Here is a 25,850-nt window from a genome sequence, read left to right as displayed (position 1 = left end):
TATTAAAATAATAAAAGGCTTGCAATATTTCAGTTGATTTGTAATGAATCCAGAATGTACGACATTTTTGCATTACAGAAAATAAAGGACTTCATCACAATATTCTAATTTTCTGAGACAGTCCTGTATATTTTCAGCCACAAAGCCCAGTGATGGTCAAATGTCTCCCTGATCAGCAACACCTGCATCAAGTGACGTTTTATTGATAGTAGCTGTTATTGATCCCAACGTGTCGGTGGTGTGAGGGGACTGTAAGCAGAGTTACAGGTTAACTCACTTCTTACTTGTTTTTGTTTCAGATTCTGGCTTGGTCTGTTTGAAGTTCAAAATCTCTGTGAGAGGGTTTCTTCAGCTCAAGGAAACTTACTAGATTCTCGTTAAAATGGCTTTAAGAGGAAAACATTTGATGGCTACAATTGTGCTGGTAAAATTATTTATATTTTTTAAACCTCTTTCCCAGCAGACACCTGAATACGTCACAGCAGGAAACTCAAGTGTGTCAGTGATGCCGTCACTCCATTTAAAGGAAGACCTGCTGTTCTTCAGTTATGCTTTAATTACACTGTAGTTACAGTTTTACTGACACACTAAAGGACCTGAGCCATAAAAAACATATATATAATTCATCCTGTAGTTTTCCTGCTTTGAAAAGTTTAGAAGTTTTTCCAGGAAATTGACAGAAATATTTTATCATTGACCTTTTCTTATCCTGCATTAAAACATAGAAAGATTGATTCAGAAGCACATTAAATATGATTAATCTGTTTTTCATATGACTGAAGCTTCGTTGTGATGAAAAACCTTCTCCAACTTTTCACAGATAATTGTGACGAGAGTCTTGAGTGTTCAAACTCTCACATGTCAACCGTATGAATATCAGACTGGGAACAAATGCTGTCCAAGATGTGATGCTGGTAAGATGCAGTCTGTTTGGTCTTCATATCTGGTATTTTTGCATCTGTTTTTGCTCCTGCTCTTTTTGCCTCTGCTGCTTATTTATACATCTAGGAAGTGGTGAAGAAACTGTCTTTTCTGCAACAGTGATGAATTGGGAAAGAAAAGTAAATTTGATCTAGAAAGAGTAATAATATGTCCAACGTTGTAAACTTTGATTGACATGCCCAGAACTGCCAGTTTTCATAATTACACATTAAAAGAGAATTAATTCTTATAATGATCTGTAATTGTCTGATTTTCAACAGGATATCGAGTTCAAACCGACTGTACAGAGTCCGTAACTACATGTCTCCCCTGTGAAGATGGGACTTTCCTGGACAAACCTAATGGACTTAAACAATGTCAGCAATGTTCTAACTGTGATTTAGGTGAATGTCTTCTACTTTTTAATAGAAAAGTTTTTTAAGTCACAGTGATGTGAACCATCCACTGCACAACATGTTAAAGAAATTTTACATCAAACACAGGCTATTAAATGAATAATTAGTGTATGTAGTGGCTATTTGTCGGCAACAACAAAACCAAAAGGCCACTGAGAGGCATCAGATTAGCGTTTAGCGCAGATCAGGCAGGAACCACAGGATTGAACGAGGTGATTGTCCGGACAGGCAGCAATTTTTGTGGCAATAATTAAACCTCTTCCAGAACAATACAGCATCATTTTAAAATGTTGGCTCTGATTCTGTCCTGAGGCTGACACTGAAGCTGGTTGAAAAAAACCATGCACTTTCTCACACCCACTAAATCTATGAATGTGCTCTAATTAATTAAGTAACATTAGCTAAGCCCAAATTGCCCACCACCTTTCAAAACAAAGCATATAGCTGGAACTCAGACTGAAACAATTACCGCTCCCATGGTGTATGTTCTTTAAAGGTATTATCCATGATTTTAGAGAGCTAGCAAGATTTGAAAGTGGCACCTCCTCTAAGCCCCACCCCCTCCTCCCCCTCCCGTCAGCGCTCCTTCCAAAGCCACGCCCCCACAAACTTTGGGGAACGCGCATTTGCAGGAGTCGAGTTTTCCAGGACATTTTGGATAGCACATTTTCAACAAAACTACCCCATGTCTCATTAACCTGTAAGCGAGGCTGGTTTAAGGGGGGGGGCAGGGGTGGACTGTGCACACCCAAACGTGCATCCTGCCCACCGGCGTCTCCATCCCGGCGAGAGTGGAGAGCAGAGAGCGGAGAACGGGTGGAGGTGCTCTGCAGGCTCTAGAGCCACGGCTACGGCGTAGGGTACGGCGTAGGGTACGGCGTAGGGTACGGCGGGGGGGGGGGGGGGGGTCGTGGGCGGCATGAAGGCATCTGATTGGTTCTTCCCCCCCCTGCCAAGCCTCTGGTCCTGGACCAATCTGTTTCATTCGGACCGAATGAAACGGATTGGTTAGAGTTTTTACATGATTTAAGCTGGGAGGGGGAGGAGGGGGCAGGGCTTGGAGGAGGTGCCACTTTCAAATCTTGCTAGCTCTCAAACATTGCATACTATAACTTTAAATGTATAACCTGTATAACCTGTATCCAGCATCAGATACCGTGTGTGAACCGGAGGACGGATTCTTCTGCATGGACTATGGAAGTCGAGGCTGCACAGCAGACGGTGCACAGCAGCACCATCTTCCTGACCTTCAGAAGCAATTATTAGTTAGTTTTAATCTTTCATTAATCATTTTCCAGCCATGTTTTTCTTTGCTCACTTTGAATTTAAATTGATATAAAACAGAAATGTACTTTTTTTGGGGGGAGGTTCAGTCATGTCTTACCTGCAGTAGAAACAGCTCAGTTTAGAGACATTAAAAGGATTTGTGTTGAGAGAACCGAGTCAACACGGACTCAGAACAAGGTCAAACAAGAACACGGTTTTCACCAGAAACTTAAACCTAAAAGATCATGTAATAGTGTAATTTGATTGAAATGTGTGTTGTGGACTTTTACATCACAGTCGTTTATACCAGACAGTTATTTACTTAATTTTCTAATTTAAATTAAGTCTGTGTTAAACACCAGTTCATGTTGTCACCCATCACAACCCCACAGAGGAGACTAGAGTCTCCTGCTAGACTAGAGGTTCAGTAGAAATATTGATTCAGATGCGCATTAAATATGATAGATCCGGTTTTGATATGACTAAAGCCTCATTGTGATGAAAAACCTTCTCCGACTTTTCACAGATAATTGTACCGAGATTCTTGAGTGTAATTGTGACGAGATTCTTGAGTCTAATTGGGATGGGAGCCTTGAGTGTTCAGACTCTCACATGTCCTCCGTATAAATATCCGACTGGGAACAAATGCTGTCCAAGATGTCGTCCTGGTAAGATGCAGTCTGTTTGGTCTTCATATCTGGTTTTCTTGCATCTGTTATGCTTCTGCTCGTTTTGCCTCTGCTGCTTATTTATACATCTAAGAAGTGTTGAAGAAACTGTCTTTTCTGCAATGGTAATAGTAATAGTATTACTAATAGAAATACAGTAATAACAGGAGCAGTAACTTTGCTTGGCATTCACAGCACTGGCAATTTTCATTATTACACATTTACTCAAAAGAGAACAAGTCATCTTATTCTTATGATAATTACTTTAATAATGATCCGTAATTGTCTGATTTTCAACAGGATATCGAGTTCAAACCGACTGTACAGAGTCCGTAACTACATGTCTCCCCTGTGAAGATGGGACTTTCCTGGACAAACCTAATGGACTTAAACAATGTCATCAATGTTCTAACTGTGATTTAGGTGAATATTTTTTACTTTTTAATAGAAACGTTTTTTAAGTCACAGTGATGTGAACCATCCACTGCACAACATGTTAAAGCAATTTTACCTCAAACACAGGCTATTAAATAAATAATTAGTGTATGTAGTGGCTATTTGTCGGCAACAACAAAACCCAAAGGCCACTGAGAGGCACCAGATTAGCGTTTAGCGCAGATCAGGCAGGAACCACAGGATTGAATGAGGAGATTGTCCTGACAGGCAGCAATTTTTGTGGCAATAATTAAACCTCTTCCAGAACAATACAGCATCATTTTAAGATGTTGTCTCTGATTCTGTCCTGAGGCTGACACTGAAGCTGGTTGAAAAAAACCATGCACTTTCTCACACCCACTAAATCTATAGCCCCTTTCACACAGCCAGTTCGAGGCGGGAACGTTGCGCCTTTAAGCCGCCTCGCTGTTCTGTGTGAAAGTCACGGAGGCGGAATGGGGGGGCCGAGTGGCCCCACCAATAAGCCGGCAGCGGAGGTAGTCACAGAGCCGTCACAGAGACGAAACGGGGTCTGTGTGAATGACACAGCCGGCATGCCGCTGACATGACGGTCGGACTGACGCTGTCGTCACGCCTCTGATTGCGGAACGCCGGCATGCTGTGTGAATTTACAGACGGGAGCGGCGTTATGCCGGCGTTGTATGGTTCTGTGTGAACCAACAAAGGCGGCGTATTGGCAGGACTTCTTTACACCAATATTGCGGAATCTCTGTGTGAAAGGGGCTTATGACTGTGCTCTAATTAATTAAGTAACATTAGCTAAGCCCAAATTGACCACCACCTTTCAAAACAAAGCATATAGCTGGAACTCAGACTGAAACAATTACAGCTCCCACAGTGTATGTTCTTTAAATGTATAACCTGTATAACCTGTATCCAGCATCAGATACCGTGTGTGAACCGGAGGACGGATTCTTCTGCATGGACTCTGGAAGTCGAGGCTGCACAGCAGACGGTGCACAACAGCACAAAAACACAAGAGCTGGGAACAGGGAATATACATTACAGAAAAAGGTTGGTTTACTCGGATCGGAATAAAGTTCATGAAGTTCAGGGGTCCTACTTTTTGTACAGTTTGCTCGTTACTAAATTACTCTCACACACGATGGCCAGCTCAACACAGAAGGAGACAAAGGATGTGAATCTCAAACTACAACATTGACTCAGAACTAGAGTTTAAGTGCAGAAGATGTTCACCTTTAATGATACAGAGTGTCAGAAAGTCTTTTATGTTTCATAGTTACTTTATTTTGAAATCCACAGATGAGCAATATCACTTCCTGTCTGAAAGCATCTCAGTACAGGGATGCCCTAAGAGATGGTTAACCACTGTACTGTATGTGTGCCTTGGCAAAAACCACACACACCCAATATAGCTGTCCATCCTGTAGACCAGATGTGCCCGATCTTTTTTGTCCCAAGAGTTACTTTTCAAGTAGCCAACCTCCCTAGATCTACCGGTCCAGTGTCAACATCGCAAACCCCCACAGATCGTTTCCAGCCTGCAGTTATTACCGACCCTCACAGTCGTTTGTACCAGACAGTTATTTACTTAATTTTCTAATTTAAATTAAGTCTGTGTTAAACACCAGTTCATGTTGTCACCCATCACAACCCCACAGAGGAGACTAGAGTCTCCTGCTAGACTAGAGGTTCAGTACAAATATTGATTCAGATGCGCATTAAATATGATAGATCCGGTTTTGATATGACTAAAGCCTCATTGTGATGAAAAACCTTCTCCGACTTTTCACAGATGATTGTGCCGAGATTCTTGAGTGTAATTGTGATGAGATTCTTGAGTCTAATTGGGATGGGAGCCTTGAGTGTTCAGACTCTCACATGTCCTCCGTATAAATATCTGACTGGGAACAAATGCTGTCCAAGATGTCGTCCTGGTAAGATGCAGTCTGTTTGGTCTTCATATCTGGTATTCTTGCATCTGTTATGCTTCTGCTCGTTTTGCCTCTGCTGCTTATTTATACATCTAAGAAGTGTTGAAGAAACTGTCTTTTCTGCAATGGTAATAGTAATAGTATTACTAATAGAAATACAGTAATAACAGGAGCAGTAACTTTGCTTGGCATTCACAGCACTGGCAATTTTCATTATTACACATTTACTCAAAAGAGAACAAGTCATCTTATTCTTATGATAATTACTTTAATAGTGATCTGTAATTGTCTGATTTTCAACAGGATATCGAGTTCAAACCGACTGTACAGAGTCCGTAACTACATGTCTCCCCTGTAAAGATGGGACTTTCCTGGACAAACCTAATGGACTTAAACAATGTCATCAATGTTCTAACTGTGATTTAGGTGAATATCTTTTACTTTTTAATAGAAACGTTTTTTAAGTCACAGTGACGTGAACCATCCACTGCACAACATGTTAAAGAAATTTGACATCATGTTCTTTAAACGTACAACTCCACATGTGTCCAGGTTCTGGTCTGAAAGTAAAGTGGCCGTGTTCACCAGCATCAGATACCGTTTGTGAACCGGTGGACGGATTCTTCTGCATCAGTACAAGTCCAGGCTGCACAGCAGCACAGAAACACAGGAGCTGTGGACCGGGACAATACATCAGAGAGAGAGGTTGGTTTACTGGTGTTTGAGGGTCCTGACTCAGAACTGAAGTTAAAGAGAAGAAAAAGATGTTCACCTTTAATGATACGCTGGACGTCTGAAAATAACAACAGCTGGTCAGAACTGCAGATGTACAAAAGAATTTCTTTCCTTCAGAAACAACTGAAAAACTTTCATTAATAATTTTCCAGACACGTTTTTCTTTGCTCACTTTGAATTTAAATTGATATAAAACAGAAATGTACTTTTTTCAGGGGGAGGTTCAGTCATGCTTTAAACCGGGTAGACACTGTGCGATTGTCGGCTCGTTTTGAACCGATTTTCCAGTCGTGCGACTATTTTTTGGATCGGGCCGGATTTCGACCCAATCGTTGGCCGTGCCTCGTGCAGTAAACGTGGGGTAACGACGAGAGATTAACACTTCACGACGAGAGATTAACACCTCACGACGAGAGATTAACACCTCACGACGAGAGAGTAACACCTCACGACGAGAGATTAACACCTCACGACGAGAGAGTAACACCTCACGACGAGAGATTAACACCTCACGACGAAAGATTAACACCTCACGACGAGAGATTAACACCTCACGACGAGCTCCCGATCACAAATCGTGTGCTCGCAAGAAAATCAAACGTGTTTGAAATCCTGGTCTCTCCTCGTGAAGGAATCACAGTTGAAGCAGCTACGACCTGATTGGACTCATCCTTTCACAGAGAGCATGCGCAATCTTATGGCATTTAATGTATATTTTAAAAAACAATCTAAAGCTTGTTTTTTCTACATAAAACAGAAATTCAGCCTGTGGGCCATGTCTTTATTTTTACCGCTTCTAGCCTCTTTTCTGTACTGGATATGATAATGAGGCTCTGCGCTGATTGGCTGCTTGAATGACGTGTAGCAGAGGAGGGAACAAAGCCTCTCTCCGGGGAGAAGAGCAGCGGCTCCGTACACAAAGCGTGTCCCATGCCAGGGAGCTTCTGTGACAAAAATCAATTCCATTGCTTTATTTTCTATTGGACTGTCCTAACTGGCCGTGAGTTTAACAGTTTCAGTGTGGACGTAGATCGTCCGATGTCACGCAGCTCGACGTGATAGTCGGACGCTCTCATGCAGTTACACGGATCTTAAAGCCTGATTTATGGTTCTGCGTTAAATCGACGCGTACCCTACGCCGTAGGCTCTGCGTTGGTGTAACGCGAACAGGGACACCAGTTATTTACTCCGATCCCTCATCATTTCATATGTTACAAGAAATCACAACACTGAATTTTCACAAATGGCAACTTTATTGTTAAAAAAATAACATAAATTGTATATAAATAACATGTATGCACTATTGATGGCTCAAGGAAGGGCCGTGCGTCTTCTGAATGTTCGTTGAACAGCTTCAGGTGCTTGGAAGATCTGAAACCATAAACAAAAAAAACAAAAAAAAATTAATACTACTAATAGAGGCACCGGGGCCCGGGGCTCCTCACCGGTCCTGTCCGGTGAGGAGCGTAACGACAGGAGCTGATTCTGAACGGCTCGTAGAAAGTCACATGACACTGGAAGATTCAGCCGGGCGGGGGAACAGACCCTGCAGAATTTCATGGGATTTCATCTTCCCTCTGCTGGCAGGCTGAGGGGAGACCACTTTATATATGTTAAAACAAGAAAAAACCTGTTTTTCATAATAGGTCCCCTTTAAAGTTCAAAAAGTTTAAAATTCACATTACAAATCATGTTTTAATAGAAGAAAAAAAGACAGCATTTCCCACGTCTGCCCAACCATACGCATACGGCGTAGGGTACGCGGCGACCCGCACCGTACGGGGCGCGACACTGCGTACCCTACGCTGTAGGCTCTGCGTTGGTGTAACGCGGAACCATAAATCAGCCTTCAGTGTGTGCTCTGTGCACTGTTCTGAACTCTTCTGTGTCGTGCTCATTTTGCTGGGGCGTCGGGTCCCTCCGCCGAGACACAACTTTTGCGGTATGCGTTCTTTGTTGTGTCTAAAAATGATGCGCAGTGCCTGCCCAATCAGAAACCGTTCAGATATTTGGGGATTTTTTTGATATATATATAAAAAAAAAAAATAAAAAAAAAATAAAGGATCCCCATAACCTTTGATCCGGTGGGCAGGACGCACGTTTGGGTGGGAAAGGCTCACCCCTGCCCCAAAACCGGCCTCGAGTTCCAGTAACAGAAGTCCGACGTGAGGATTATGATCGTATAGTGTGAGCAGACGGGTCGCATCCGAGCATCGGGTCGTACAGTGTGAGACCATAAATCGTGGGCTGTGAACTTTTGAACTCAGCGATCTAGTCGTGCAGTTTGAGATGGGGCTGAATCAAATGATTTAAAATATTGCACAGTGTATGCTCAGTTTGGAGACATTAAAAGGATTTGTGTTGAGAGAACCGAGTCAACACAGACTCAGAACAAGGTCAAACAAGAACACAGTTTTCACCAGAAACTTAAACCTAAAAGATCATATAATAGTGTAATTTGATTGAAATGTGTGTTGTGGATTTTTACATCACAGTTGTTCGTACCAGGCAGTTATTTGCTTTATTTTCTAATTTAAACTAAGTCTGTGTTAAACACCAGTTCATGTCGTCACCCATCACAACCCCACAGAGGAGAAGAATCTCTGCTTGAATATATTTCTGCTGTCAGTTTGTCAGATTAGCTCATGGACGGTCTGATGCTTCAGTGTTCATGTAGAATCAGGTCCATGATGGTTTGTTTGTGCAGGAACAGCCTCCTCAGACACCGAGTGCTCCGACTGCAGCACTGGAACATTTTCAGATGGAACGTTGACGTCTTGTCAGCCGCACACACAGTAAGTGTCTCTTCATTAAAACGTGTTTAACTTACTACAACTGTGTTGTATTTTCCTGTAACAATGTTCCTCTGTCACTCCAGATGTGAAACAAAACACCCCCAGGTGATAAAAGCAGGAACGGCTCCAACTGATGCAGAATGTGGAGAACAATCGTCCACAACTTCAATCCTGGCAGGACTAGTTGTTTTTGTCGTTTTTTTGTGTCTGGTTGTCGTGGCGTTAATCATCTACTACAGAAAGGAAATAATAAAATGTGAGGACAACAAATGTTTTATTTTGTAGATTAAGTTTTTATGTCTGGTCATATTTGTGCTCAATGTGAGTTGTTATTTTACCTCTTATAGACGTACAAGAACGTGTTGGAACTGGTGAAATGGTATTTGTCTGGTTTTTGTTCTTTTTTAAACTTTAAACAAATAATGTTCTTATTTGAAAACCATGTTAATATTATTTTTCATTTTTTAACAAAAAGGTCAAACAAGGTGGAAGCAACAATATTAAACAAAGGACGGCAAAACTGGATGGAAATGAAGGGAACAAAGAATTGCAGGTTTTAACAGAATAAGGTAAAGTTCAGTTATTTTTTTCATTGAAGGGTTTAATATTTAACTGAAGAGTGAAATAATTTCCCAGATGTCTGTGCATATGTACAAGTTCATGATTTAAATGTATTTCTGTCTGCAGGTTCAAACCTTGAAGAGTAAAACTACCTCCTGCATGTCACATTTGTTTACTGTGGAGTAAATGTGCTTCACAATCCAGTTAAAGTCCAGCTGGAAGCTGACACGTTGTCTTCAGTGTACAGAAATCACACAATAAGCTGCTTCACTTCGACACAAACCCTCTGATCTCACTGTGCACATATTAAATTAGTGAAGGAAATGACATCAGGGGAAACATCTACTGAGGAATCAGTAAAGTTTGATCTTAAAAATACAGACTGGAATCTTTAAAGGTATAGTCCGTAATGTTAGAGAGCTAGCAAGATTTGAAAGTGGCACCTCCTCTAAGCCCCGCCCCCTCATCTAAGCCCCGCCCCCTCCTCCCCCACCGGTCAGCGCTCCGTCCAAAGCCACGCCCCCACAAACTTTGGGGAACGCGCATTTGCAGGAGTCGAGTTTTCCAGGACATTTTGGACAGCACATTTTCAACAAAACTACCCCATGTCTCATTCACCTGTAAGCGAGGCTGGTTTTAGGGGGGGCAGGGGTACCCTACGGCGTACCCGTACCCTACGGCGTAGCCGTGGCAACAGAGCCTGCACGGCAGCGCAGTGCACTGCCACCCGCACCCGCACCGGTGCTCTCCGCCCTCGCCGGGATGGAGACGCCTCCATCCCCACGGACCCCCATACTGGGGAGCTGGTATTTTTGGCTGCGTTTTCTCGTTTTCTGCGCCATTCTTCAGCAAACATGACTCGAGTGTGTGAAGTTTTCCGGCAAGATTTTCGACGTGACGAGTGCGCGCATGAGACAGAGGGGGGCGTGGGCGGGACTTAAAATGAAGGCATCTGATTGGGTCTTTCCCCCCTGCCAATCCTCTGGTCCTCTGACCAATCCGTTTTATTCGGACCGCAAAAAACAGATTGGTCAGAGTTTTTACAGGATTACAGCTGTCAGAGAGGTCAGATTTTTTTCTTTCCTTTTTCTGAACACATTATTCACTGGCTACTCTCAGGACGAAAGGACCATTTCACCCAGTATAACAATAAATGTTTTTGAATACGATTACAGACTATACCTTTAACTTGCAGCAAAAATGAACATTAAACTCCCTGCTGACGGCATCGTGCTGCATGAGACTTTTTATCTGGACGTTGTTGACGTTGAAGACAGAAACTAACCTGATATGGGAGAGACTGAAACCTTTAATGCAGCATTACTGGAATACTTGATATATACTGATATCATCGGACAGGAAGGACATATTTTCTGCACCACAAATCCTGATCCAGACAACTGACAGCTGCTTGATGAAGAAGAGAACTCTGTCGCTTCACAGAGGGAAGGTTTCAGGTTCAAATCCTGGCTGGAACTGTCTATGTATGGCGTTGGAAGGTTCTTCACGTGGTTTCTTCAGGTACTCCAGCTTACAGACCAGCAACCAGCAGGTTATGGAGACGGGAGTCTAAGTCAACTGTCAGAGTGAGCATCATTGTTTCTGTGGGGTCCTGTGATGAGCTGCAGACATGTTCAATGTACTACGCCTTCAGCCTGATGGCGGTGAGACTCACTTCACGCCCTTTGCAACCCTGAAGAGGATGAGGCAGGTTCAAAAAAAGAAAAGAAAAAAGCAACCCTAAAAAAAAAAAAACTTTGTCAGGAATGTACGGAAGCTTATTGCATTCACTTGAGAAAAAAAAAATCTGCTCTGTTTTTCTGAATTGACAAGATAACATTTTAATAAAAAAAAATCTGCTCTGTTTTTCTGAATTAATGAGATAACATTTTAATTAAAAAAAGAAAATCTGCTCTGTTTTTCTGAATTAACAAGATACAATTTTAATTAAAAAAAGAAAATCTGCTCTGTTTTTCTGAATTAATGAGATAAAATTTTAATAAAAAAAAGAAAATCTGCTCTGTTTTTCTGAATTAATGAGATAATGTCCAGCAGATCTAATCTAATCAGAATGGGCTTTCCGTCTGAACAACCCCAAAGTCCTGAGGTGCCTGTGCAAAGTCGACAAACTAATAATACCATCTAAATAACTTAAAGACAAGAGTATCTCCCATTAAAACGTTTCTCGGAATTCTGAGATAATTATTTTGTTAATTCAGAAAAACAGAGCAGATTTTTTTTTTAATTAAAATTTTATCTCGTTAATTCAAAAAAACAGAGCAATTTTTTTTTTTCAAGTGAATGCAATACGCTTCCGTAGGAATGTATTGATGATCCATTTAATTAAATCCAGGTGGGAAAGAAGCTGCTGGTCTTTGAAACATTTGAAATAACAGATACTTTAAATCATAAAATGATAAAAGAAGAGTCCTGTTCATGAAGCAGTGGTTGTTTATCTCTGATGAAACCACTAGCTATGCGTGTTTGTCTGAAAGGACCACGGCTGAGTAGCTGCTCCAGTTCCTGCTCCCTCTGATAGATGTACCATATGTTTTCATGTACTTTGGAGTTTGTAAAAGTGTTTGATATCTTGTAAAGGTTTTTTGATAGTTGTAAATTAGTTTGTGTTTTCTATCAGGTTGTCCCCCCACTCTGACCACCTCAGTGTCTGCTGTCTACATCTGTTTCTATAGTCATCCCTTTACTGCACCAGTTACCCATTGTGTCTGTTTTCTCTCCTTTCTCTGTTCTTCATTCTCTCTGTCTGTTCTCTCTTTTCCTGCTCTGCCCAGCTGGTCTTCAGCAGGAGGGTCCCCCTTATGATCCAGGTCCTGGTCCAGGTTTCTTCCCCCTTATGATCCAGGTCCTGGTCCAGGTTTCTTCCTCCTAAAGGAGAGTTTTTCTTGCCACTGTTTGGCTTAAGGCTTTTCTCCCACTAGGGGAGTTTTTACCTGCCATTGTTTATGTAATAATTGCTCGGGGGTTCATGTTCTGTTTCTCTGGAAAGATTCTGGAGACAACTTCTGTTGTAATAGACGCTATATAAATAAAATTGAATTGAATTGAATTTTTTTTATACATTTGTTTTCCTAACTCATCTGCTGCAGTAAACATCCCTTTGATGAAGAAATGTTAACAATGAAAGTGTGGAAATGTTAAATATTGTGAACTTCTTCATGACTGATGGGATATACCACCTCCACAACTCCAGGTTTGTCCTAAAACCCAACTTTTTTTGTTTTTTTAGCATCTTAAACATTTACATTGAAAGCAGTTTGTTGATCTTTATGCAAGGTTCTTTATTGATGCACTTTTGTATCATCTTGCACGTGTTTTTGGTTAATAAGACTAACTTTGTACAAGTGATGGATGCCATCACTGGAAAAACACCAAGAGGTCTGACCTGTCCAAAAACTGAACTCTTGGTGGGAAGTACTTCAAGGAATGAGAGCTTCTTCAAACAACATCATTCAAAAAAGGCTGCATCTTTGTGAAAAAACAGACATGTCATGAGTCCTTTACAGGACTGTCTGAGAAAATTAGAATATTGTGATAAAGTCCTTTATTTTCTGTAATGCAAACATGTCATACATGTCATTCATTACAAATCAACTGAAATATTGCAAGCCTTTTATTATTTTAATATTGCTGATCATGGTTTACAGTTTAAGAAAACTCAAATATCCTATCTCAAAAAATTAGAATATTCTAGGAATCTTAATCTTAAACTGTAAACCATAATCAGCAATATTAAAATAATAAAAGGCTTGCAATATTTCAGTTGATTTGTAATGAATCCAGAATGTATGACATTTTTGTTTTTTTAATTGCATTACAGAAAATAAAGAACTTTATCACAATATTCTAATTTTCTGAGACAGTCCTGTATATGTTGCAGGAGTATTTCTTTGTCACTGGCTTATTTGAAATCGCTGCAAACAGCTCTAGAATGAGGATAAAACGCAGCGCAGCTCCAACAGGTGTCCCCTCACCTTTCCTGCTTCCCGTCTCTCCAAGTGTGGTGGAGCGCTGGTCCAGAGAAATGATGGGATGAGCAGATGGCTGGACATGATGTGACACAGCATCAACATCCAGGCCTAAACCGCTGCCGCTCTCCAAGCGGGAGAGATGACTGCTGACATTTCCTGGCTGACATCAGAGGAGGGTTCTGGGTTGAACTGAGAGGAGACGGAGGAGGAGAGCAGCACCATGATGGACTCTATCATGTCCCCGATTAGCTTTTCTTGGACGGTTGGAGAAGTCCTGGTGACTCGTGTCCCTCAGCCACCATGAAAACCACATTAATGGTTGCAGCATCCAGCCAGCAGGCAGGGCGGGGCAATTTACTGATTACATGTCATACATGTTTTGACGTTTGAACACATTGGGGGTCCAGAGGCCCGTTGTAAAACTGACTACCTGCACTTCTTTTAGCTGACATGAAAAATTATTAGTCTCATTACTTGGACCAAAGCAGGTTAGTACGGAAGAGTATTAGGGCCATGGAGTAGAAAAAATATTTGAGAGGGGAAGATTTTTTTTTATTGTGCACTTCGAGAAAAAAGTCGAAATATCAAGATTAATGTTGAAATACAATTTCAAGAATAAAGTCAAAATTTTGTGAATAAAGAAATTTAGCCTTTTTTCTCAACATTTCAACATTATTCACAAAATTTTGACTTTTTTCTCAACATTTCGACTTTTTTCTTGACATTTCGACTTTTTTCTCGAAATTGTATTTCAACATTATTCTCAACATTTCGACTTTTTTCTTGACATTTCGACTTTTTTCTTGAAATTGTATTTCAACATTATTCTCAACATTTCGACTTTTTTCTCGACATTTCGACTTTTTTCTCAAAGTGCATAATAAAAAAAAAAATCTTCCTCCTCCTAAAATATTATATTTATTTCTCTCCTGCCTGGCCCTAATCCTCTTCCGTAGGTTAGAGATGCTTTTCGGACCTGACAAACGTTCCAGATGTTCAGTTGTGCAGCAAAACACGACATTTTCAACGACTGCCGGCAGCTGCTCATCCAGGACAATGAATTCTATAGTTTTGTCCCTTGCTGCTCTGGATCTTTGGCTTTCTTTAGGAAATTTCTGTCATTCATTTATTTTAGACTTGGCTGAATCGGTTGCACCTTTTTTCCTCTGACTCCATAAACTAATGCTTTCGTGTGATGGTTCCTTAAATGCTCAATAAGATTTGCTCTTGTTACGTTGTACACACGACCAGAAAGGATGCTGTTGAGATTCCCACACTTAGGGGAATTTACAGAGATTGACATAGCCAGGGTGCCATGAACCATCTTATCATGAAATTTAATCTGACAGGTAAATAAAACCTATAAAACCTACTGATCTAGAATGTGAGCAACATTGGTTGATTTATAACAGGATTTTAGTCTGTTATTTAGTATGACAACACATTTACACCATGACAAGTTGTTCCTATATCTGACAACTATCTTCCTATGATATGGTGCGTGAACAAATGCTTTAGATAAGTGAAATGAATTGCAGGCCCTGCTGCTAGAGGAGGTTAGCCCACAGACAGGTGCTCTGTTGGTTGAGCATGTTGTGTTTAACTGTCATAATGCATTTGTAATGCAGATTACAAAATAAAATTGGCACTGCCTTTAATCTGTCTGTTTGTCATGTTTTCTGCTTAAAGGTTTTTAAAAGTCCACTTTTTCTGGGACAATATGGCCCACCCATTTTTGTCCAAATAAATATTTCTGCCTAAGCCGCTGCTTCAGACGGTCCATCTCCACAACAGCAGGCCTTTCTGGATGTTTATCTGCCGGAAGATCTGCTAGTATTTCTACCAAATATTTTGTTTTTGTTTTCCGAGAGTGAAAGTTGCCCGACCGCAACTCAGTGACTCCGCAGATGTGTTGTTTTCTGTCTCTGAACATCAGTGTTGGCAAACAGCAGGCCTGTGCATTTCAGACATGGAGAGCACCTTGTCTTCAGCCATTAGCTCCGCCCACCGTGAAGCCTCCAGGAAATCAACCAATCAGAAAAGACTGGAGCCAAAGCAGAAAGAGACCCAACTCCTTCTCTGACGTTTTTTCCTCTCCTATCCTAATGTAGGAATTCTAGCATTTGGATTTCAGGCTGTTAACTAGTTCTGATTTTGTTTTCCACTCGGTGGTCGTTATTCCTCGTCTATTTACTGATTTAATACAATCCCACCCCCTTCATGAGACTGTCAGAGCACTGGAGCATCAGCGACCGGCTTCATCACTGAGACATCGCAGGTCCTTCCTCAATCGGACTGTACAACGAGGCCTGATCACCATAGCAACGGACAATAACAACATGTGCAATATCTGTCTACAGACATCTTACCTGCTTTTATTGCACTGTTTTTCTTTCTTTCCCGTACTGCACTACTTTTTATTTTTCATTCCAATGTATATACTGTTTATATTTTGTAATTATATATTTTTTACCCTTTCCCTGCATGTGTGTGTTGAGTGAGTTGAGTTCTAAATATAGAATACTAATATAAATTATCTTGATACGCTAACAGAAACTATACCTTAATTATTACCAACTACATATTTATTGCGAAAAGCTATTGCTTAAATATCCAGCTGTCTAAATTATTCTGTCCTCAATCGTGAGTGACCACATTTATTTTCTTTGCTTCTTTGTTTTGTTCATTCGTTGTTTTCTTCTTATTAGTATCTTTTTTTTTTCCCTTTTCTGTAGTCTGCCTTTTCTTGAAAAGGATAGGCAAAATAAGTCATGAGGCTTCAGCCTATACCTTTTTGGTCTAAAAAAAGAAATGTGTATATATATACCTGTGTACAGGCAAATATCTTTGATGTAAATGACCAAAACAAAATAAAACTACTATTAGTGTACTGCTGCACAAAGTGAATTTCCCCATTGAGGGAGAAATAAAGCATAATGTAATCTAATCCAATCTAAGAACAGTTTGTTTCAGGAACTGCTGAAGGCGGATTCCTCTGATGTCGGACGTGACGGAGAAACATTCCCGTGACACCACCCACAAAACCCATTCAGACTGTTGTCTTCACAGATAACTCAAACCAAGAGGCTCTCAATGCTCCACAATTTATTAAACATCTTCTACAAAAACATACAGATAGAAAATCCCTTCTCACAGTTTTTACACAGACACACACACAAACACACACACACACACACACACACACACTGCTGTCCTGCTGTTCGCTCAGAAGCGACCGGAGAAGGCTCCACCTGCAGGTGGGGGCGGGGGACACCTGAAGAGCCCAGAGCTGCTGCTGTCAGTCATCAATACGATGATCAGCAGAAAGAAAACATCCCACCCCATGAACCTGTTTGTCTGCTGCTCCAGCTAAAGAGCCTCGGGGACAGAACCAACCAATCACAGCAGGGCAGGTCATGTCTACGAGCTGCTATTAAAGCAGTTGTTCAGCAGCGTTCCTGCTCCCGGACACAATCCTGCGAGCCACTGTGAGTCACTGCAGAAACATCTGGATGCAGCTCAGCTCTCTACGGAAGAGCATTAGGGCCATGAAGGAGGAAAAATATTTGAGAGGGGAAGATTTTTCTTTTTTTTATTGTGCACTTGGAGAAAAAAGTCAAAATGTCGAGAAAAAAGTTGAAATGTCGAGATTAATGTTGAAATACAATTTCGAGAAAAAAGTCAAAATGTTGAGAATAATGTTGAAGTACAATTTTCATACAAGAATAAAGTCGAAATTTCGTGAATAAAGTCAAAAAGTGCGGGAATAAAGTCAAAATTTCGTCTTTTTTCTCAATGTTTCAACTTTATTCACAAAATTTTGACTTTTGAGAATAATGGTGAAGTACAATTTTCATACAAGAATAAAGTCAAAATTTCGTGAGTAAACTCGAAATTTCACCTTTTTTCTCAACTTTTCAACTTTATTCACGAAATTTTGACTTTTTTTTTTTCAACATTCCGACTTCTTTCTGGAAATTGTACTTCAACATTAATCTCAACATTTCGACTTTTTTCTCGACATTTCGACTTATTTCTTGACATTTTGACTTTTTTCTCGACATATTGACTTTTTTCTCCAAGTGCATAATGAAAAAAGAATCTTCCTCCTCTAAAATATTATTTTATTTTCCTCCTCCTTGGCCCTAATACTCCTCCGTACTCGGCCTCAGCGGTTGGCTGGGGACTGGAACTTAGCAGGACAGCAGCGCTCAGACACCCGGTGGAGGAGGAGCTGTGATGTCTCAGGGGGAGGGGGGACAGAAGCAGAAATAAATAGCAGCCAGCTCCTCCTCCTCCTCACCACTCCTTCTTCTTCTCGTCCATGGAGACCCCGCCGGGCCCCAAGGCCACCACCAGCAGCAGGCCCCCGATCACCGACGTGGTCTGGAAGAAGTCGTACTTGAGGAAGTCGTGCATGGGCGAGTAGGCGGGGACGCTCCAGAAGGCGTTGAAGGTGACGTTGATGCCCAGCAGCCAGGCCACCAGCGTCAGCGCCGCCAGCTTGGTCTTGAAGCCCACGGCCACCAGCAGCACCAGGGCGGTGCCCACCAGGTCCTGCAGCACCTGCACACAGAGAGACCCCCGTCAGACCCCCGTCAGACCCCCGTCAGACCTCCACCAGACGTCCACCAGACCTCCACCAGACCTCCACCAGACCTCCACCAGACCTCCACCAGACCTCCACCAGCCCCCGACGGTCTGGATGGCCAGTAGAGCAGTGCTCCCCAACCTTTTCTGAACCGCGGACCGGTTTAATTTCTGAAAATATTTTCACGGCCCATTCCAAAGGTGTAGCTGATAAAAACTAAATAAAATGACAAGATGGGCACCAAAAACTGTGGTATTTTCTCTATAGTAATAATAATGATAATAGTAATAATAATAATAATAAAAGATCATTTTCGAAAAAATTAAATAATGGAAATTGTAAATTACCTTTAATATGAGTATTTCTATAAATGTGTTTTTATGTTTGTTTTCTCATTAACGTTATTTAAAGCCAGGCTTTTATTTTACTTGTTTCAACGTTGCAGCTTCACATTAAGCCTGAATTATGGTTCTGCGTTACATCGACGCAGAACCTACGCCGTAGGCTCTGCGTCGATGTAACGCGGAACCATAATTCAGCCTTTATTCTGGCGAGATCTGAAAAAGCTTTGCAACAACAAGCAAGCGAGTGATTATGTACATTCACTGAGTGAATATTATGAAAGTAAAATATATATTTCTCACTAGAAATGTAATCAAAACACATTGTTATGCAGAAACTAACTCAAAATATTGATTTTATTCACTAAAATATGAGAAATGTCCACCATGTTTTTTTTTTCATTCAGTACGCAAATGATGACGTAAAGCATTCTGGGAATTTTCTCCGGCCCTCGGTCGGCGAGTCAGCATCTGAAATCCCTCGCTTTTAAGTATCTACTCGGCACGTTAGACCCCTAGTGGGAAAGCGCAAAACCGAGGCGAGTCGAGTCGGGCTGAGTAGGTACTAGTGGAAAAGCGCCATAAGACTCTAGACTTTGTCTAGACGCCCTCTAAACTCTAGACTAGGGCTGAAACGATTCCTCGAATAATTTGAGTAACTCGATTACAAAAAATGATCAAGGAATTTTTTCTGCCTTGAGGAATGGTTTAATTTTGCAGGTCAAAGCATCGTGTTTCGCCCGAACTACGTTTAATGCGGCACAACGCGCTGACGTCACGCACGTAAAGGAAGAAGAAAGAGGCGGCGGATATGTTTGGTTTTAACTGAAAGAAAAGGCAGAAAATGTCAAGTGTGGCAGCATTTCCAGCTGGACACCAAGGCAACACTGTTGCATCTTCACTGTAAGACAGAGCTGATTCCACAACAGTACGTCCTCAACGCTGCAGCTTCTCCACCAACACCCTGTTACTCCCAGAGGGAGGACCGTCACCCAGACACGGTAAAATTAAGTTAACGTAGAGCTAATTAATGAGATAAACGTTACGGTACCTTGATAACATAATGTTATATAGGTTTCTATTAATTATGACGACGGTCAATGCGGCTAACGCATTTAATCTGTAAAAACACAGAGCTGTAGAGTGATGAGGGTGAAAAATAAAAACGTAATAAAGCTAACTGGGTAGTTTTCAATTTTATCTTTGTAGTCATTCATGGATAAAACATCAAGTAGCGCTGGTGGCTAATGTGCTCCAATAGAGCAGGGCTCAATTTTATTTTGAAAACTGCCAAAACTCAAAATCTTATCGAGACTTTAACTTAAAATGTGCTTGACACAAATGAAAATTCAATTGAAACACATGGGAAAACACCTAACCTTTTAATAGATGTGTGTTATCAGGTGTAATGACATCTTTAGGTTAGAAATAAGAACATTTCTTGGTAAGATCCTTAGTTTTTTGAGTCAAGGCAGTGAATTTGGTCGACTGGTGTAAGTTCAGGGTTTTTAAATGCACAACCATGAACCTACTGGATTATATACAGGACTGTCTCAGAAAATTAGAATATTGTGATAAAGTTCTTTATTTTCTGTAATGCAATTAAAAAAAGAAAAAAAAAATGTCATACATTCTGGATTCATTACAAATCCACTGAAATATTGCAAGCCTTTTATTATTTTAATATTGCTGATCATGGTTTACAGTTTAAGATTAAGATTCCCAGAATATTCTAATTTTTTTAGATAGGATATTTGAGTTTTCTTAAGCTGTAAGCCATGATCAGCAATATTAAAATAATAAAAGGCTTGCAATATTTCAGTTGATTTGTAATGAATCCAGAATGTATGACATTTTTGTTTTTGTAATTGCATTACAGAAAATCACAATATTCTAATTTTCTGAGACAGTCCTGTAAATTAGTCTTAGTAATGTCAATTAACATCTAACATCTTATGTATATTTATAATGCTCTTTAACTAAACAGAAATATGTTTTATCCGATTACTCGATTAATCGATGGAATTTTCAGTAGAATACTCGACTACTAAAATATTTGATAGCTGCAGCCTGAGTCTAGACTGACATGACGTCCCAGCGTGGGATCCAAGGGTCACATGACTCACGCTGATCAGGCTCAGGTTGAGGTGCAGCAGCGTCATGAACATGAGGATGAGGAGCACTCTTCCTCCCAGCTGCAGGAGGTGCTTGGGGGAACTCTGGCGGCCCAGAGACGGGACTCCTGCGAAGACGCTGCGAGCTTCCTCCCTGCACTCGGCCAGGAGGAGGAGGAGGCCGCCGCTCAGCGCCAGGTTCCTGCACAGGAGAGGAGAAATGTTCAAACTGCAGCATCTTCTTAGTCAATCCATTATTGTTATGGAAAACAAGGTAAACAGCATGTAATTGTTGTGTCTGAGTATTAAAATCAGGACCCAAACTCCCATGATCCAAGTCTATAGTCCAGTTTATAGATCCACCTTCAGCAGGATCTCAGTAGACTGCAAAAACTCAAAATCTAAACAAGAATATTTGTCTTATTTCTAGTTAAAGTGTCTCATTTTTAGTTAAAACAAATCTCAATACACTTAAAACAAGACTCATTACTGGAAAAAAGAACAATTTGCACCTGTTTCAAGTAGATTTTCACTTAAAATAAGTAGAAAAATCTGCCAGTGGAACAAGATTTTTTTGCTTGTAATGAGAAGATAAATCTTGTTCCACTGGCAGATTTTTCTACTTATTTCAAAGTGAAAATTTACTTGAAACAGGTGAAAATAGTTAAATAACAAGTTATTTTTCTGGTAATGACTCTTGTTTTAAGTGTAATGAGATTTTTTTTACTAAAAATGAAACATTTTAACTAGAAATAAGACAATAGTCCTGGTAAGATTTTGAGTTTTTGCAGTGCTAACTTCATCAGTGTCTCCTGGTTCTGGAGAAGTTCTGGTCCGTTCTTCTTTCCAACGTTGCTTCAGATTCTTGAGGTTTTTAGACGTCCATGTCTCCACAGGTCTCTGAAGGTTCAGGTCAGCACTTGGACCTTGTCGGAATCAAGCTCTTCATGGCCAATGATGTCTTGCCCTGTTGGCGGTTTCTTCCTCCGTGTTAATGTGGGTACGATGCAGAAGGTTCTGGTCTGTTGTTGTGAGGTTGGGCGTGTCTCCACGGTGACCGTGTGACCGTCATCACCTCTACACACACACACAAGGCGGGGTTGGAGGGACACTCACCTCATGAGGAACTTGGGGTCCCAGAGGATGCTGTAGGCCACCGTCTGCAGGACAGAGACACCCCCACATTAGCCACTGGCTAACCGCTTAAATCACATCCAAACCCGCTTTCCGGTGTGGGTTGTGGACGAGCGGACCCACCTGTAGGGCCAGGATCCCGAACATAGCGCCGCAGGCCTGCTGGACAAACTTCCTGCTGAGCACCAACACACAGCTGCCTGCAGACACAGAGAGGAGGAGGAGGAGGAGGCTCAGGAGCCGCCCAGCCTTCCTAAACCCCGGGTCGGGGTTTAGGAAGGAGCGTATGAACCATAGACATATATACAGTAGACGCCCCATGGAGCTGTTGCGATACGTCAACGTCGCCGCCATATTAGAATGAATGAATGAATGAATGAATGAATGAATGAATGAATGAATGAATGAATTAATTTTATTTTTGTCTCATGTCCAGAAACAGAAAATCATCAATGTACAATATCACACGCACTTAATTGGGAGCTGCACAATGTACACCGGAAAAACTAAATAAATAAAAATTAAAAAATAAATAAATAAAATAAAAATACTTAATATTTCTTTCTCCCCAACAAAAACCAGAATGGATATTTTTATATATATATTTGTAACTTTTCTTCGTTTATCCCATGCTTTCTCTAAATAGCCAGCAAGTGCAAATTCCATATTGGATGTTCAAGACTGCGCTGTAAACTAATACAAGTAAATGGACTTATTTTCATAAAGCGCCTTTCTACAAAGAAATGTACGTTTTACATCTCATTTATTCATTCACACACGCACTAATATACTTGGGAAACAGTTAGGCATCAAATATAATATATTTAATTTCACATATTTTCTCATCAACAAAGCATATTTTACATAAAAATATTCATATTTTAAAATTTTCAAGTAACAAAATAACATAAAAGAAAGTCCAGAGTGCTCAGAAGGTAATATAAGTCGTGTCGAAGGTGCTCTTTGGTGGGAAACAACCCACCACGCGTGGGCTGCAACTGACTTTTTCTTTTTTTTTCTTTTTCTTTTCTACATGAAATAGCCTATTTTAATAAAGGCTTTTTATATTTGAAGAAGAGTGCCATGGATTTTTCTTCCTTTTTGATAACAAAATAACATATTTGAACCATTTTTCAGATTTTTTCAGTTATTTTAATGTCTGAAAAATGGTTCAAATATGTTATTTGAAAAATGTTAAATTTGTTTTGTTGATGAGAAAATATGTTTCTCTATTTTTCTTATTTTTGTGAGGGGGGATATATATTGTTTTTCGGCACTACCTTGTTCTCTATAGCTGATATAACATGAATTACTCCTATGTGGGATCAATAAAGTTCTTATTTTTGCCATCTGAGAAAATTAAATATATTATATTTGGTGCCTAACTGTTTCCCAAGTATATTAGTGCGTGTGTGAATGAATAACACTAACCCAAATCAATATCAGATCGAATCAAACCTTGATAATCGATTCTGAAGCTTAAGAATCATAATTGAATTGATTCTTGACATTTGAATGGATCCCTAGCCCTGCTGTGAAGCACCTGAGTGAAGGACGGATCAGTGCCGTCGCTCAGAGCAGGTGTAGGAGCGGTTCTGAGATGGTTCTGAGACGGTTCTGAGACGGTTCTGAGACGGTTCTGAGACGGTTCTGAGCCGACACCAGCTCTGCACCGGGACTGAGACCAGAGGTGGGTGTGAGTGTGAGTGCGAGTGTTACCCAGCTGTCCCAGCAGGTTGATGAGGACGAAGACGTTGGCGAGGAAGCGTCCGCAGCTCCAGGTAGACTCGATGTACTCGCTCTGCTCCCCCCACTGGAACCACATCCGGACGCCGTCCTCCAGGAAGGTGCTGACCAGGCACAGCCGGGCCATGTGGGGCAGGTAGTGCTTGGTCACCCGCAGGAACTGCAGCAGGGGAGGGGAACGAGAGTTCTGTCTGTCATGCAGCTCTGTCACTGAGCAGCAGAGGGCGCCACAGCACCTCAGGCTGCTTAGCTCTGCACAAACATACAGGTATGGACAGAAGATAGAAACCCCTCCTCCCAAGGACATTTATCCCTCCTTGTCATGTTGCAGAAACCGTTTTCATAACAAACTGATGATCTGAGGGGAATTATTTAGTTTTTTACGTTGATCTCCTTCATAAATCGATTTAACTTCTGGTAAAAATGACCAACCAGGAGCTGGCCCCCAGCTGAACTTTGAACTCCAACCTGCCCTCGGGTTAACGCCATTCTTTATTGGCGCTTTTCCACCAGCACCTACTCGGCTCTACTCATCTCATCTCAGTCTGGTTTATTTTCCACTACAATTCAGCACCTGGAGCAGAAGTAGAAGGTTGGAGTGAAGCTGCTGTGACGTATTTGATTGTGTATCTAAACGAAGAAGACAACAACACTAAAGATGTAGAACCTGGAGGAGATGATAGATGTGCTGCTGGGTCTGTGGCTTGTGTTTGATATCAAGTTAAAAAATGAGAGTGAGAGAAGCTTCAAGCACCAACGCTTTTTAAAGGGGACCTATTATGAAAAACAGGTTTTCTCTTGCTTTAACATATATAAAGTGGTCTCCCCTCAGCCTGCCAACTCAGAGAAGGAGGAAAGCAACCAAATTCTGCACTGTCTGTACAGCCGCCCGGCTGAGTCGTCCAGTGTGATGTGGATCTACGAGCCAATAAGATTCTGCTCCTGTCGTTACGTAACGACAGGAGCGATGCGTGAAACCACGCCCACAACTAACTCCACCGGCCGGAGCTTCTGCCATCTTTTCGTAGCGGTGTATCGCGTCATTCAGGCAGCCAATCAGCACAGAGCCTCATTATCGATCCCGCATAGATAATGAGGTTAGAGAATGGGAAGATAAAGACATGGTTTAGAGGCTGAATTTCTACTTTATTTAGCAAAAACAATCAAAAGCTTGTTTTAAAGACATTCAAGGCCTGTTCAAAATAGACATTAGATGCCATAATAGGTCCACTTTAATTTTAGTTTGTTTGTCTGGTGCTGCTGAAAAGTCAGCTGGAGCCGTGAGCAGCTATGAAGAGACAGAAATCCTGGTGGATCTGGTCGTTCCTTATATATATTTTTAATTCTCTCCTCAGCCACCAGGTTTATGAACATCTGTACCTCAGAGTTGGATCATGAAACAGACTTTTGCCGCTTAGAACCTCGGCAGAGTAGATACAGAAAAAGTATCTACTCGGCACGTTAGACCCCTGGTGGAAAAGAACCAAACCGAGTGGAGTCGAGTCGGGCTGAGTAGGTACTAGTGGAAAAGTGCTGTATGTTAACCAGAATCACAACTCTGAAGGACACACCGGTCTGACCACGCCCCCTCACACACAGCTGTAAAGACATGGTTGTAAAGGGAGCTGTAGAGCCTTATTTCTGTTAACTCCAACCAAAACACCGACATTTAAGAAATCAGGAAATTATTAAAAAAAATAAATAAATAATAATAAGCTTATGCACTAGGGTTCTACCTTTAGCTCAAGAGGGTCCTGCTCAGATAACTGGTTTATTTTTTGAATCCATCATTATTATTATTTTGTTTTCCTGACAAACCTCTCACGTCAGCTTCAAGAATGTTTTTAATCTAAATACAAACCCAGGTAAATTAATGTTTCTGCTGCCCCACAGATTCAACCTCAAAAGTGAATCTACCTGTTGAAGCAAAATGAAAGTGATTTAAACCTGAACTGTGGCTTTTTACGACCTGAAAGATTATTACTAGCCATTTTTGGATAGTTTTTATGCTTTTGCAGGAACATTATGAAACCTACTAACTTCCGTTTCCACGGCTCTCCTCCCAGACTACGTTGAAATAACCGTCACTTTAACATTTCCGCACCCACAGATTTGAACTCGTAGTGCCTACATGAAAACCTTGAACTTCGTGTAGACCGTCGGGGTCTTCTCCTTCTTTCGGCATATGTGTAACTCGTCAAACCACAGTCAGTCATTGCGGA

At 41.1% G+C, this 25,850-nt stretch overlaps 2 protein-coding genes across 2 annotated transcripts in view; one reads left to right on the top strand and one right to left on the bottom strand.

Moving 5' to 3' along the window:
- Window positions 1-3,186: 3,186 nt before the first annotated feature.
- On the top strand, window positions 3,187-9,720 carry LOC133451317 (tumor necrosis factor receptor superfamily member 5-like). The gene is made up of 7 exons (XM_061730283.1): window positions 3,187-3,271; window positions 3,572-3,694; window positions 6,175-6,327; window positions 9,065-9,152; window positions 9,236-9,408; window positions 9,500-9,531; window positions 9,628-9,720. Exons 1-7 carry the CDS (start codon window positions 3,187-3,189, stop codon window positions 9,718-9,720), a joined length of 747 nt encoding a protein of 248 aa, XP_061586267.1.
- An 8,078-nt stretch (window positions 9,721-17,798) lies between these two features.
- Window positions 17,799-25,850, bottom strand: part of surf4l (surfeit 4, like) — an 8,571-nt gene continuing 519 nt past the window's right edge. The window contains exons 2-6 of the mRNA XM_061729628.1: window positions 23,602-23,788; window positions 22,006-22,082; window positions 21,865-21,908; window positions 20,761-20,950; window positions 17,799-18,268 (exon numbers count right to left, since the gene is read on the bottom strand). Coding sequence (XP_061585612.1) covers window positions 18,002-18,268; window positions 20,761-20,950; window positions 21,865-21,908; window positions 22,006-22,082; window positions 23,602-23,788 — 765 coding nt within the window. The 3' untranslated portion in view covers window positions 17,799-18,001. The remainder of the gene's footprint in view (window positions 18,269-20,760; window positions 20,951-21,864; window positions 21,909-22,005; window positions 22,083-23,601; window positions 23,789-25,850) is intronic.

Source organism: Cololabis saira, chromosome 9 (assembly GCF_033807715.1).
Source record: "Cololabis saira isolate AMF1-May2022 chromosome 9, fColSai1.1, whole genome shotgun sequence".
Lineage (NCBI taxonomy): Eukaryota > Metazoa > Chordata > Actinopteri > Beloniformes > Belonidae > Cololabis > Cololabis saira.
Note: the sequence above shows the minus strand (reverse complement) of the source record. Positions and strands in the feature narration are given on the sequence as shown.

What these genes read in the sequence shown, in the direction of transcription:
- LOC133451317 (XM_061730283.1), top strand. Translation starts at nt 3,187, where the DNA reads ATGGGAGCCTTGAGTGTTCAGACTCTCACATGTCCTCCGTATAAATAT. An exon ending in CAGAAAGGAAATAATAAAAT is followed by an intron (nt 9,409 to 9,499) that starts GTGAGGACAACA and finishes TACCTCTTATAG; the next exon opens with ACGTACAAGAACGTGTTGGA. An exon ending in GTGTTGGAACTGGTGAAATG is followed by an intron (nt 9,532 to 9,627) that starts GTATTTGTCTGG and finishes TTTAACAAAAAG; the next exon opens with GTCAAACAAGGTGGAAGCAA.